Source organism: Centroberyx gerrardi, chromosome 2 (genome assembly GCF_048128805.1).
Source record: "Centroberyx gerrardi isolate f3 chromosome 2, fCenGer3.hap1.cur.20231027, whole genome shotgun sequence".
Taxonomy (NCBI): Eukaryota; Metazoa; Chordata; class Actinopteri; order Beryciformes; family Berycidae; genus Centroberyx; species Centroberyx gerrardi.
The window spans coordinates 10437279-10452244 of NC_135998.1; the positions used below are offsets into that span (position 1 = coordinate 10437279).

General features: G+C 39.1%; 2 protein-coding genes across 3 annotated transcripts in view; both read left to right on the forward strand.

Moving 5' to 3' along the window:
* Positions 1-2523, forward strand: part of LOC139926893 (annexin A1-like) — a 161874-nt gene extending 159351 nt beyond the window's left edge. For both annotated transcript variants that reach the window (XM_071918754.2, XM_078286319.1), the window contains exons 10-12: positions 547-605; positions 1575-1697; positions 2453-2523. In XM_071918754.2, the coding sequence (XP_071774855.1) occupies positions 547-605; positions 1575-1697; positions 2453-2509 (239 nt within the window). In that variant the 3' untranslated portion in view covers positions 2510-2523. The remainder of the gene's footprint in view (positions 1-546; positions 606-1574; positions 1698-2452) is intronic.
* Positions 2524-3261: 738 nt separating this feature from the next.
* On the forward strand, positions 3262-13871 carry slc30a5 (solute carrier family 30 member 5). Its single transcript, XM_071918761.2, has 16 exons — positions 3262-3807; positions 4666-4788; positions 5047-5113; positions 5541-5626; positions 5806-5893; positions 6536-6623; positions 6745-6821; positions 7013-7183; positions 7569-7857; positions 8755-8963; positions 9580-9737; positions 9865-9994; positions 10601-10850; positions 11500-11726; positions 12346-12474; positions 13582-13871. The coding sequence occupies exons 1-16, from the start codon at positions 3737-3739 to the stop codon at positions 13750-13752; spliced, it is 2334 nt and encodes a 777-aa protein (XP_071774862.2). The 5' UTR covers positions 3262-3736; the 3' UTR covers positions 13753-13871.
* Positions 13872-14966: the final 1095 nt, after the last annotated feature.

Here is a 14966-nt window from a genome sequence, read left to right on the forward strand (position 1 = left end):
GCTGTTCAGAACTATCTAAAAATGTTAAATTAACTCTGATGGGCAGCATTGGACTTCTAGTTCAACACTTTATTGCCATCTCAACATGGTTGATTGGGATTTGATTTGGCAAGCTCACTTAAAACAGACAGAGAGGGACAAAGAATGGTTAAAATGAACCACAAGATGTAAAACACTTAAAACACATAGGAGACAAGGTAAGACATAAGATAGAAGCAAATAAAATACAATAAAACGAAATAAAATAACTGTAAAAAATACAGGTATAAAAACTGTATTATAACAACCACTATACATGCCATATTACATACTCACTTAAATCTGACAAATAGAAACACCGGCATAGTGTTGAATTTTAACACTACACAAATAATTTTCTGTGTAGTATGTACTGTAACAGGTGGCACAAAGGCAGCAGGACCTCACACACAGTGCGCAAAGTCCAAAATAAATAGTATGGACAACAGACGATACAGATCCTTCTACTGAGCTCTTGCTTCATGATGTTTTCAGTTATTGTGATTAATATGTTTCTTTGGTGTGTAGTGAAGTGTGCCTGGAGCAAACCTGCTTTCTTTGCTGAGAAACTCCACCTGGCTATGAAGGTAAAGTCAACCACTGTATTGCATGTCTCTCTCTCTCTCTCTCTCTCTCTCTCTCTCTCTCTCTATCTCTCGATATATGTGTCAGTGTGTGTGTGTGTGTGTGTGTGTGTGTGTTAGTGGGTTGGGAGGGTAATGGAACAAATAAGAGACAGGGAAAGAGACAGAAAGAAGGAAAGTGAGTGGGAGCAAGCCAGATAAATAAAACATTTATTATGTATTTAATCAAGCTGTTCTCGTATAAAATTTGTACATATAGTTACAAAAGTAGCGCACCCTAATGTTGCATGATATTCTATGAATCGAGTGAAACTGAAGGCTGAAACAGGCAGCAGTTTGACACTGAAATGGATTTAGATACTTGCCTTCAACTCCAATGTTCTGGGTTCAATTCCCGACTTGTGCAAAGAAATTCTCTGCTGTGAGTGAAGTTTTCATTTTCAGCATGAGTTTTTCCATGACCCAAGCCTTACCCTGACCTTAACCACATCGTCTTAACCCACAACCCTGAGTTCCCCCTTAAATTTCCCCTTAAGTAGCTTCAAAGTTAGACATTTTTTTCCATACTATACGACAATGTCACACAATATTCTGTATCTGCTCGTTCTAACACTTCATTGAAGCTCTAGCTGCTTATATTGATTGCATTTTTATTCAAACCCAAGGCGCCATTTTTTATGGTTGCACCATTACATTAAATGGAAAAACTCTAGATGATTGTGCGTCATTTTATACACATTTCCCTGGAATTCAGCCTGACATAATTTGGTGTCTTTGGAAACCTCGGGATCTTGACTAGAATTTAATATAAAGTTCTGTGGGTTTGAACAAAGCTTGGCTGTGAAACGTGTTTGTAATGATCATCCCACATGCATCATACAGACATTGTATGATATCTGTAGAGTGAAGAGTTTTGCATGTATTCATACTTGCTGCCTATTTATTTGCCGTGGGTGTATTGGCTCTTCGCAGGGCTACGGCACATGTGAAGAGACGCTGATCCGGGTGTTGGTGAGCCGGTCTGAGGTTGACCTGAAGAAGGTCATGGACGAGTACAGGGCCATGTACAAAACCACTCTGCAGGAGGACATAATGGTAAAGCTATACAAAAGCTTTGATGTGTGTGGGGAATTCTGATTTTCCAGGATGGCTGCCTATATCTGCTGCCTGTCACCTACAGACTTGTTTTGTAATACAACAGTTTCTAATGTTCAGTGGTGGAAAATGTACTAGAGTGTCCTACTCAAGTAGAAGTATTGTTACTTTGCTGATATTTTTCTCAGGTATACTGTAAGTAGAAGTACTAGCGTAAAATCAAAGTAAATAGTAGCTCATTTAAAATGTACTCAGAGTAAAAGTTACTGAGTTACTTTTTAGAAAAGAGAACGTTGTTAGCTGTGATCTTACCCATGTGATTCTAAAAGGAGAGAGGACAGAGTTCAAATTACATTCTTTTAATTGGAAATTACAAAATAAAGTGCACAAACAAAGTAAAGCCAGATTACTCAGATTCTCTTCTTTGCTGACTGACCGACCGTTCACTGTGAACGGCTCCACAATTTGTCAATTTATGATGGTTCAGTTTCTGCTGCTTATGGAGAGCCACAAAATCTGTGCTCTGTAATGGATCTGATTTAAAATGTAATGAAGTACAGTACTTAAGTAAAAATGTACTTAAGAAAAAGTGAAATTACTGATTTTAAAAAATACTTACAAAAGCACAAATAAAAAGCTACTCAATTACAGTAACAGGAGTAAATGTAATTAGTTCCTTCTACCCTTGCTACTCTTGCAGTGAAATTTCCATGACAGTATTTTAACTGTTTGCGCCTGTTGCCTCTGTTTCACAGGCGGACACTAAGGGACACTATGAGAAGGTCCTGCTCGCCCTGTGCGGACCTCACTGAAGGCTGCTGTGATCTGTTCTCACTTCACTGCAGAAGCCAGCTGGCCACTAGCTGTCGCTGAAGTCTCATGTTTTATCCAGAATATTAGGAGTAACGTAACCAAACATACTAGCTCTGTCTTATTGAATTGATGTTCCAATAAAGCTGTTATACCAGCAACATAAGTGGCTTCTTCATTTGTCCAAAAAACTTTCCTAGTAATAATTATTTTTCTGTTAGGAGCAAATTGTTGTTGCATCATTTAACATGGTATAAAATTGTATGCCTATTTTTTTCAACATGCATAAGTCCAGGGTGATGAGGATGGGTCCCAAACCCAATACTTGGTTAATTTGTTATTTTGTTAGTATTATTTCTTTTAACTCCCTATATATTGTAAAAAAAAAAAAATACAAAAAAGAAATAAAAAACTTCCCTTATAGGCTGTCAGAAAAAATAATACACATCATAGATAAATCCTCAGGCATGCTATAATTACTTGAAAATAATTTTGACTGTTATACTTCTTTCTCTTTCTATTGTTGTTTGTCTTTTCTTTGTTATTGCTTTTTTATTTTCCTTTCTTGTCATCGAATTCCCTTGGACTTAAGTTCTTGTGAATAAGTTGTATTGACGTGTTTCTGTAATAAGTCAAAAAAGGAGGAGGAGAAAGAGGGAGAAGGTTTGCGCAGCTCGTGAACTGCGCAGGAGGAACGTTCACGAACACACGCTCGTGACGTGGACTGTTTACCGTGTCCGGAAGTGTGGCCCAGTCGCCAGCTGGGATGTTGTTCTTTCATTTCGGGACTGTAATATCATGTAGAATTCTCCTAAAAGAGGCCGATAAAACCCATCATGTAATTTTTTTTCTTGCTTTAACTAAGTGACAACATGTATGAGTTTGACCTGCGACGTTCACAGAGCGCGTGCTGCGGCTAGAAACTTTGGTTAAATTTCTTTGGCATGCCAGGTGGCTAGCTAGCTAAGAAGCTACTAAGGCTCCTAACTAACTGTTACTTTATGCTTGTATAGAGTGTTTTTTTTAAGGTAATTATTGTTTCCCTAAGTTATTTTACTTTTTGTTATCGGAACAAGAGGAAAATGGGACCTTTTCAGACTCTGCGCTGGTAAATTGGTTCCCATCTGATTTCATCAGGTATGGTTGAGGATACTCAGGACATCAGATTGTACTGTGACTGGACTTAAAGTTGACGAGTTTTGGAGCTTTCAGTCCTGCGTCCTGGGAAAATGGATGAGAAATACAGCAGCAACGTACTTTCTAGTGGGAAACTGGGCATGGTGGAGGTGCCCAATTCCAGGTAAGATACCGTCTGTCGGCTGTAACGTTGACTAACCTAATCCAGACAGGGTTACTTTGACATTTGTCAGTTGTAGTGGGATCGGATCAACAACAGCCAACATTAAGATTTGATGTAGAATCAATTCTAGGAACTTTTATGGTCAAACAGCATTCTACATTCTGAAATTGAATATGATATATACATTATGATATACATTATCAGTAAACTGTAAAAGCTTACTTCATAAAAGTCAAGTCAATTTACACTGAACAGAAATATAAACGCAACATTTTCAAAGATTTTACTTAGTTACAGTTCATTTAACAAAATCATTCCATTGAAAGAAATTCTTGGCAAATGAGAAATGCTCACTAACAGGGATGTAAACACATTTGTGCACAAGATTTGAGAGAAATAAGCTTTTCGTGGATGGGATATTTTATTTTAGCTAATGAGACATGAGACCAAAACTTTCCATGTTGCATTTATATTTTTGTTCAGTGTATTTATATAGGCCTTTATTACATGCAGGTCCCAGAGGACTTTACAGAGAATGAGCCTGACTAGAGCTAATATCACAGAGTTAATAGTCAGTTAGTTGGAAGGATTAATCTCAGCAAACACTTAAAAAACTCTCCAACACCACATCTCAGAATGTGGGTTGATGCAACGGCAGTGCTCTGGCTCTATATTTTAAAATATTTGTGCACGATTTATGTCTTTTTGCACCCTTTGTATGCAACTCAAGCACAAACATCTTTTAGCACACAGTACCATGTCATGCACATGAGTTAATACTTCATTACCATGAAATACACCCTCCCTTCTCATATCTGCTCCAATACTAAGATATGTTTTTGTCTTTCTCCTTTCCAGCTTAACCAAGTATTTAGTTTTACTGCTCGTCTCCAAGGTCCTCAAGGCTCTTGGGATCTTTGAATCGTATGATATTCTCAAAGTTGTTCACATTGTCCAGTTCATCTTCATACTAAAATTAGGGTAAGTATATATAAGCTTATTATTTGTTGATGTTTGTTTCATTCCTTTTATTATACAGCACTTTGTAACTTTAAGAAAAGTGCTACATTATTGTTTTTGTTGTTATTGTTATTATCATTATTAAAAAAGACAGATATATTCAGCACCGGTGAAATAGGTGTAATGTATTATGTAGCTACTATATGAAATAGTATTATGTATATGAATTCATGTATCTATAATGACAACATGCTGACAGTGATCCTCGTTCTTTGGCAGGAGTGCTGTTATTTTGCTTTTCTTTCAAAAGCCTTTCTCTTCTGGGAAAGTAATCTCAAAAAGACAGGTTTGTTGAATTTCTTCCTCTTCCACTTGTGCCTGAATATGCTGCTGTCTTATCTGAGAAAAATAATCTTTCCCACCTTTTATCCTTGGCTCTTATGTCTTTAGCGAGCACTTTTCTATCATTCATGATCATTTTAGGGACACACGAATATTTATTAAATCTGTTGCCTGAGTGCTGCTGAGGCATTGACCTTTCCATGCCTTTGTGTTGTCTGAATGCAATATTGATCTAGAATTTTTAAGGTTAATCTACTGTTGCATTCATTAGAAGTTGCTCTGGATAGAAGTGTTGGATAAATGCCGAAAATGAAGATGTTTTTCATTAAATGTTTTAATGAAATATGCTGTGTCCTTGCACCATTATGTCATCGGGTCAACCTGCCTTATAATTAATCTTTTTTTGTTCTGTGTCCCTTTTTTCACTTTAGTGGATAAAGTTACTAAAGCATTCTGTGATCAGCTGCGTCATATCCCTCTTGGGTTTCTTCGGTCTCACTCTCTGTGGACCTTTAAGGTAAAATGTCTCAACGTCATCACCTTGAATGTTTGTTGGAGTGTGTTTATTCACGTAGCAATTAAATACCACAATAGATTGTAAGCATATATGTGTGTGTTTATGTCTGTGTGTGTGCACATGCATCACGCGCTGTTGTCTTGACGATGTGATTAAAGCCTAGCTCGTGTCTTTCACAGGACGTTGTTGCTGTTTGAGCACAGCGATGTGGTCGTCATCGCTCTCCTCAGTGTGCTGTTCACCAGCTCAGGAGGCGGGCCCTCCAAGGTAAGAGGCCGCACATTCACACACCTTGCACTTCTTTGAAATTAACTTTTTGTCTCTCACATGGCAAGGGCTGGTGAACTAAAAATATTTATCTGCCAAGAATACTCCATTCAGAGAAATCTGTCACCCTACATGATTTAATACTATTTCATGTATAGAATCAGGTGCTGTGTGTGTTCATTTAAAACTCATTCACTTATACAAGTTTGTAATTAATCATGAAATTCAACAGAATTCAAAATACCAGACTTCATTTTGAAGCAATTTGATTGGTTCATGGTCAGAGAGAGTGTACGGTGGTCAGCAGGGACAAAGTTTGAGAACAGGCAAAGACCAAATACTGTAAATAACTGAGCCAGTCAAATATATCATCTCAGAAAGTTACTGTCCAGTGTGGCAGGTGACCCTCATTGATTTTTCCGTCAAAGACTGATTTTACCAGCATTTGCCGCTTGGTGGGTGGTTAATTTCTGACCCTGCTGGAAACTTAGGAATGTTCTTTGAATGTGAATACTGCCTCAGTTGAAATAAATGTGAAGTTGATTTTTGCCACTGTGGTAGAAATTGCTATGCTTAGTTTAATATCCATTAATGTTGTCATGTCAGGTAAAGTGTGTGTGTGTGTGTGTTTGAATCTTGCAGACCAGAGGTGCTGCCTTCTTCATCATCGCTGTGATCTGTCTCCTCCTCTTTGACAACGATGATCTCATGGCAAAGATGGCAGAGCACCGTATCCTTTGCCTCTTATGAAGGGCAACAGTCAGAGCTGTTGGCATTGTTTAATGGCAGAGTCTGTTTGTTATCATATTCTTCCTCTATATTGTGTTTGCCTTGACTGTTCATTTAACTAGCTGAGGGACATCATGACAGCGCCCTCACTCATTTCCTTTACACTGCCATCGCATTTTTAGGGGTTGCAGATCACAAGGTAAGCAACTGACACATTTAAGTATTTATTTTATTTTCTGCTTAATTTGCTCTCCAGCTGGATTTTTGTGGTCTTATTCAATGAGTCGAGGTCTGAACGACGCAAATGTTACATCTCCCTTTTCCTCCTTTCTCTGCTCTTACCTGTTACTGTTTCCACTGCCTTATTTTTTTCCTCTGTCTCCCCATCAGGGTGGGGTTGTGTTGCTAGTCGTCTCCCTGTGCCTGAAGGTGGGTTTCCACACCGCTTCTAGGAAATTATCAGTGGAAATCGGAGGAGCCAAGCGCCTCTACGCCCTCGACAACCTGGTTTCTGTGATGGTGCTGCTGCCCTGGGTCATCGTGCTCTCAGCTACCACAGAAGTAAGTGGACAGAGCGTTCATGACAAAAAGAGAAATATATACAGTAGATGTGGGAACTTGTTGGGAACTGGCTAGCATTACTTATAGGTAGCTACAATAAGCCAATTTGGGTAGCTGCGAGGTATAGCTAGCATTACAAATGATCACTTCTTAACATTTTTCAGTCTTTTGAAAGTGGAGACAGCCACAGATACAAGAGGTGATATATCTAACTTAACATGCTCTCATAAATGATATGGTTTCGACGGGAATCTGTGAGCAGGGGATAAACCTTTTTCACAAATATGGCTATGGGTCATAATTTTTCAGCAAAAAAATGGGCTTTGTCATTCAAATGATTTATTTAATCTCTTTACTGACTGGGTTTTCACTCTGTCTACCCCAGAGCAAGGTGGACTCATGGTCGTCCCTCATCCTGCCTTTTGGGATGATTGTCTTCTCGGTGATGATCCTAGAGTTTTACGTTGAGTCCATCTGCAGTGCGAAGATGGAGACGCCGAGGTGCGCCCGCTACGGCGCCATCTCTCTCTTCCTGAGCGCCCTGCTGCTGGCCAACTTCTGGACACACCCGCTGACCGACCAGCTGCGCTCTATGAGCAAACCGCCCCAGCAGGACAGCACCGAGCACGTGCTCTCTGGAGGAGTGCTAGTCAGCGCCGTCTTCTTCATCATGTGTAAGTGACAGCAGTGGGAGTCAGTGGCGTGACTCTTCTGATGATGGAACCGAATCCAGATCGTAATCTTCATCTTAAAGGAAAAATCCACCCTCCGATACTCGCACACTGTTAAATATCATCAATCTGTGATGCTCAGTGGGTTTAAGGAATTATTTTGTGATGAAATGTTGTAATTTTCCTTTTCGTTGTACCCACTTTATCTCAACCTGCCTCATCTACTGCTGCTTCAGTTAGTGATTTCCTACATTACCCAGGATGCCTCTTGACAACCCCCAGAGAACATGCGCAGACTTGTTGTATTCAGCTGGGTTTTACGTGTCAGTGGGGAGAGCGATAACCATGGTTATAATAAGAGCAAGAGTGAATGTTCCCAGTTAAGAAAAAATGAGTTGTGCCCCTTACTCAAAACATGGCTGCTTTGCATTCTGGTCTATTGAGGCTACTGTTGGTGGAGAAATTGGTCTCTCTGCCTCTTCTACGATGGATTTCTCCCTGTGTGATTGTTGAACGTCGATGCAAAATAGTCTAGAAAGAACATTGCTCTTTGATTCTGAGGGACTGACACCAAAATGTTATGATTGCCGTTGATGTTTTAGATCATTGAACGTTTTTCTCCTATTGAACTGCCTTGTAGCTGCAATGGAAATATTTAGACGTGATGTCACTTCGTCTTTGTTTGGCCACTAATCCGCAGGAATAAGAAAAATACACAACCAAACAACAAAATGCACCCAGAAATTCGAAGTACATGGTGGTTTTAGGGTGGATTTTTCCTTTTAACTGTTGAATGACAGATTGAATTTTTCTTACCCAATGTAACACTATAAGATGAGACTCATTCTAAACATTTCAGACCAATAAATTCTCCTTTCTTTCCTCCGTCTCCTTCTGCAGCTTCCAGTATTCTCTCCTCTCCATCCAGGAAAGGTCAGAAGGGCACCTTGGTGGGCTACTCACCTGAAGGGACGCCTCTGTACAACTTCATGGGAGACGCCCTGCAGCACACATCCCAGTCCCTCCCACGTTTCATCAAAGATTCGCTCAAACAGATCCTGGAGGAGTACGACTCCAGGCAGATCTTCTACTTCCTCTGTCTCAACCTGGTAAGCACGACCTCAGGCAGGAGAGCCCAGATGCATCACTGACTGTCAGGTGAAAGGTCATGGATATCTTAGTGGGTCAACTAGTATGTTTCGTTTTTTAACCCTAACCGTTATGGACGCATCCCTGGTGGTTTTGTTGGAAGCTCATAAAGCTTAATAGTTTCTACTACATCATCAAACATTTGTTTTGCCTTTATCATATGGAAGGAGATTTGTGGGGGAAAAAATCAGAGCCATGTGAATATTATGATAAAAAAAAAGAACAGAAATGACTGAAAGAATGATTATTAGAGGTTTATACAGTCTGTTACTGCCATAAACTGTATTGTGAGGGTTCACAATCCTCATAAGTCTGTAGTTTATTCCAACTATTGGAGGCATGAAACTTAAAAGTAGATAAACTAGGAGCTTTTGCGATCCTACCTTTTTTTAGCCTTTTTTTCTACAGTATGGCTTTTCAGTATGTAAATTAAGTGTTTTCTCTGTAGAAGTGAGGGTTACCTTGCTTACTTGTGAGTTTGAGTCTGGATCTCGACTAGTGATTGTCTCTCTTTCCTCTCTAGCCTGTACAGTATCGAAAAAAATGATCAATGACATGTTTTGCTCCACGTCTCAGGCTTTTACGTTTGTGGAGCTGTTCTACGGCGTGTGGACCAACAGCCTGGGCCTGATCTCTGACGGCTTTCACATGCTGTTCGACTGCTCTGCTTTAGTCCTGGGCCTTTTCGCCGCGCTCATGACCCGCTGGAAAGCTACCAGGATCTTCTCCTACGGGTAAAGTCCATCAAGAAGATGTGAAAGGGCTTTGGTGGGAGATACTGGAATATTTTAGGGTGAGAAAGAAATTCAAGTCAGGTGGATGTTAAAGATTTACTCATTCATTGTCCTTTTTGTTTTGCAGGTATGGTCGTGTTGAAATTCTTTCTGGATTCATCAATGGCCTGTTCCTGATGGTCATAGCTTTCTTTGTCTTCATGGAGTCCGTCACACGATTGGTGGATCCTCCAAACATAAACACAGACATGCTGACTGTAAGTAAACTGCTTCTGCAGCATCATGTAAAGGCTTGTGAATACATGATAGAAAGTACATTTTCCCCATCTTGTGAATGCTTGCTAGTTAAGTAATATTTTACAACACTTACTATTAGGGATGGGAGGGTATATCGAAATTCAATATATTGCAGTACAAGAATGTGACAATACGTATCGTGAGGCAGAAAAATGGATTGTGATATTAGCTCCATTTTATTCTGCTGTAGTAATCACAAATGAGACGGCTTGCTCATCACAATTTCACATATTCTCCATCTAAATGATATTATTTACACTTTATAATGACATTTTTAAATTGTAGTTTATATTCTAGCAAGCCAATGCCATTGCTAGACAGATTTGTGGCACAGAAATAAACAAAATTCTGCACAGTCATACTTTGTTGGCATTGAACTTTTATTTATTACGTTGTATTGTTGTTGTATCAAATCGTGAATCCCGTATCGTGTATCAAATCGTATCGTGAGATAAACATATCGTCCCACCCCTACTTACTATATTTCGCTTCGGGGTTTAATTGACTCATGTCATCTCACTAGACATCAACTGTCTTAACTCGGCGTCCATTTTTGTCTCCTGCAGCCGGTGTCAGTCGGAGGCTTGCTGGTCAACCTGGTGGGTATCTGTGCTTTCAGCCACGCCCACGCCCACGCACACGGAGGCAAAAGCTGTTCGTCACATGACCACGGCCACTCGCACCACGGGCACAGCCACGGCGAGCACAGCCACGGAGGGCACGGGCATTCACACGGGGGGCATGGGCACGGCGGGCACGGCGGACACGGGCACTCCCACAGCTCAGGGGGCGGAGGCATGAACGCCAACATGAGAGGTGAGTAGTCGTTTTCTTTCTTTCTTTTAGGGAAAACACCAGATGAGATCAAAAAGAGGGACCTGTATTTGTTTTTGGTAATAAGAGTGTCCATACTACAAATAACAAGGAATTGGCCTAAAGTTGATGACCTAATTAATTGTAAATGGAAAGATCTGGTAAATTAAATTCACGCAATGGAAAAAAATAACCATGAGAATCAGAAATCAAGTCCATGTTTTTTGAGGAAGATGGGAAAAATGGGAGAAGTATAGAACAAGTACAATTTGATATTGTTTTTCTCAAATAGAAACACTGTACCGTTTACCTATGTCAATATGATCTATACTCTGACTTGACATACTCTACTCATTTAGTAATGTATCTTATTATTTGTTATTATAACTATTGTTACAGTCTAGTGTTATTCTTTGTATAGGCTATTCAATGTATTTTATTATCATCTATTTTATTTATTTCCTGTATTTCGGTGTCTTATTCAGTTATTATGTTCTGTTACTCCTTCCTTATTACCTGTACATATAATTTTTCAAAAACACAAAAAAAAGTAGTGATTTTCTTCTTGATGTTTTGGTCGCTGCACAGACAAAAGCATTTGGATTTGAAAAGCTCATGTTTTTTTTCTGTCTGTCTTTGTCCCAAATTCCAGGAGTTTTCCTGCATGTCCTGGCTGACACTTTGGGCAGCGTTGGCGTCATCATCTCCACCATCCTCATCCGGCAGTTTGGCTGGTTGATTGCCGACCCTATTTGCTCGCTCTTCATTGCCACGCTCATCTTCCTCAGCGTCATCCCTCTGCTGAAGGACGCATGTGAGGTTCTTCTCCTACGAGCTCCTCCAGAACATGAAAAGGATCTAAACAGCGCGCTGGAGAAGGTGAGATGCCACATGCATGATTCGGAGCCAAAATTACTGCACATCAAATGTATTTATGTTCAAGGACTATGCAGATGTTTTGGAAAGTCTGCTTTCTAATTCACTTTTTGTGAGATGAGAACAATGGTGGCAGTTTCATTTAATTTTACTGCACAATAAAACAGTAATCCAACTGTAATTCTTTTTCTTTTAACCTTCTCTCAAATAATATTAAAAGAAAAAGAAGTCAGTCAAGCCAATTACTTTTTAGTGTGGTGAACATATAATTTATGTACTCTTGTGTTCAGTCTAAAATTCTTTCTTTTCTTTAAACAAGTGAAATCAGAGGGGTGAGATCATTTTCTTGAACATAAATTTTTCTTGAAACACATGGCAGTATCTTGAAAAAAGGTAGATCACACCACTAACATCAAGATTATGTCACATGATTCCAGAAAATTCTTGAAACATTGTCATCTGGATTGGCAGCAGTTGATATTATGTCCCCCCAGTTAGCAGATTTTCTTGCTTGTTTTTTAGAAAAATATGATTTTAGGACTCAATAATGCATGAAATGACTCGTTAGGATATTTGTTTTGCATTGTACTCATAATGTTGATTTTCCTGACTGTTCTTTCAGATTGAAAAGATTGAAGGAGTGCTGTCGTACCGAGACCCTCACTTCTGGAGACATTCAGCCAGTGTGATTGCAGGAACAATTCACCTCCAGATAATGTCAGATGTCGTGGAGCAGAGGATCGTACAGCAGGTGGGTAGAAATAAGAGAAGCCAGAGTACTACTAGGGATTCATACCAGAGTTTCACTGCAGGTTACAAATTAATTTTTTCATGATTCTGATCTATTAGTTTTACTGAACAGTATAGATCAAGACCATTATTTTGGGGTTGTTAGAGAAGAATGATTCATATATAATTCATTTTTCTTTATTAGAGAGCTAAAATACTTAAATGTGACGTGTCACATGTGGCTCTCTGTGTTTGATTTCACAATTGAAGAAATTCTCTTACACCAACACCCTGTTTCACCATTGACCTGATATCTGATACCAGTGTCATATCAGAGCGTCCCTGCATGCTGCACAGGATGCTATACATTCAACATTTACCATTCACCATGTTATGCCGATGTAGACCTGCCAACCTGTACGCATTTCGCACAGCAACTCTGTATTTTGACATCAAAGTACGTGGTACAAGTTGTTACTCTAAAATACACCAAAACAGTGTTATTGATAGCATGGCTGTTAGTTTGGCAACTTACTTATTCAGTTATTTATTTTTTCCGGGACATGCAGTCAGTGACTAATAAATATAATTTATTATTTATTTATTTTAAATAAGATCCATTCTTTTCTGAATGACTATACTCATCCCTTATGGCAGAAATTAAAAATGAGTCAGAGAGGCAGAATGCTGCAGCGCAAAATTAAAACAACCAGGTTCAAGCAGTCCTTTATTCCTGCTGCCATTAATGTATTCAACAGTCAGTGCTGAATTTTGTTTTACAATCTCATAAGCTTTGCATTGTGGAAATAATTTTTATTGCTACCAACCCATTTATTTATTTTAGACTATAACTACTTTAGACTTGTAAAATGTATTCTCAGAACTGCTGTCGTTTGCTTCTTGTTGATGTTGTTGTTGTTTATAGTTACAGTTCATGTATGTTTTTGCTCTATGGACCAGATAAATTTCCTAAATGGATACATAAAGTTAAACTTGAAACTTATCCGAAATGTATTGTATGCATTGGGGATTCATTTTTGGAGCAGAAAAAATAGGAAATACTGAAACTATGTGAATGCACAAACAGATATGATTGGTCTGTAACGGTGCGGTTTCCCCTCATTTATAGGTGACTGCCATTTTGAAAGATGCCGGGGTGAATAATCTCTCAGTCCAAGTGGAAAAGGAGGCCTATTTCCAGCACATGTCTGGACTCAGCACAGGATTTCAAGAAGTACTGGCGATGACGCAGCAAATGGAGTCCATGAAATACCTAAAAGATGGAACGTGTATCATGTAACTTCCGTCTGTGGGACCAAATGAAACTTTGTATAACTTTCCTCGCTTTCTCGCTCTTTTTCAATGAAATGTATATGTGTATGTGGTTCATGTAAAATAAATCTGAATATATTGATTTTACCTTTGCTTGAGCTGCATTTGTTTTCTTGGATGGTGCACTGAAGTTTCCCTTCCTTGAACATTCAATGTGGCCCTTTATTGTTTGCATTTCTTACATTTTTGCCTTTATTTAAGAGCACAGCTGTAGTCGCAAAAGTTCACAAAATAAATCACTACAGCTGAGGGAGAATGATTTCAATTTTTTTTTAATATTGAGCTTTTCAGTTGTTTTGAAAGAGACGGGTAGAGAAGGGAGAAGGGTAGTGTCTGCTTGACAGGAAATCAAGAGACATGAGAATATACTGCTTGGATTGTGTGGAACTCACTGAAGACTTTTTATTCACAGAGTTATTCTCACCTCTTGCGATTTTTTCCGTTTGTGTGAGTGTAAACCAAGGCGTAAACAGGTGGAGGAGATTCACGACTGCGCAACGTTTTTCTGTAGTGAAGATTTGCTCTAAATAACGGCGTCAATATCGGTCTTTTCCACTCACTGTGCGATTGTTGGCTGTGTGGAGTCATTTTATGGATATTTTCTGTTCTTTTTCTGCTCTTTTCGGAACTCTAAAGATCGGTCCTTAACGACTTGAGTTGTTTTGAAGAACGCTGCTACGAAATCTTTCGTGATTTGTTTTATGGACTAACAAACTTCACAGGTGTTTCAACTCGCATGGGGGTGAGAGTAGATATAATGACTGATTTTTCATTTTTGGGTGAACTATTCCTTTTAAGGTGATTATTTTACATGCAAGGAAGCCCAGCTGCCCCGTTTCTTCTCGTTTGCTCTGCCATTTTTTTCAACTATCTTTCACCCTGTTTACACTTGGTTTTAAAATGCGTCTTTGGCGATCGAATCACAAGTGGACAGCGCTAAATACAAGTGTAAACGACCACCAAGACGCATTTTAAAACCAAGTGTAAACAGGGTCTTTGAGTCTCTATGATGACTCCAACTTGAGGTCATGTTACCTGAGAGTGTCTTCACTCAAACAGCGGGTTCAGTGTAACCATCTGCTTTAATTATATCTGCCAATTAAAAAAAAAAAACATGCTTAATGTGACTATCATCATATACTATCATAATTTCAGTGGGGATATCACTATTTTCCTCCTGGC

Excerpts from the sequence above, each read along its gene's own strand:
- slc30a5 (XM_071918761.2), top strand. The coding sequence starts at position 3,737 with ATGGATGAGAAATACAGCAGCAACGTACTTTCTAGTGGGAAACTGGGC. Across the intron at positions 6,822-7,012 it reads TAGGGGTTGCAGATCACAAG|GGTGGGGTTGTGTTGCTAGT; the intron begins GTAAGCAACTGA and ends TCTCCCCATCAG. Across the intron at positions 9,738-9,864 it reads ACCAGGATCTTCTCCTACGG|GTATGGTCGTGTTGAAATTC; the intron begins GTAAAGTCCATC and ends TTTGTTTTGCAG.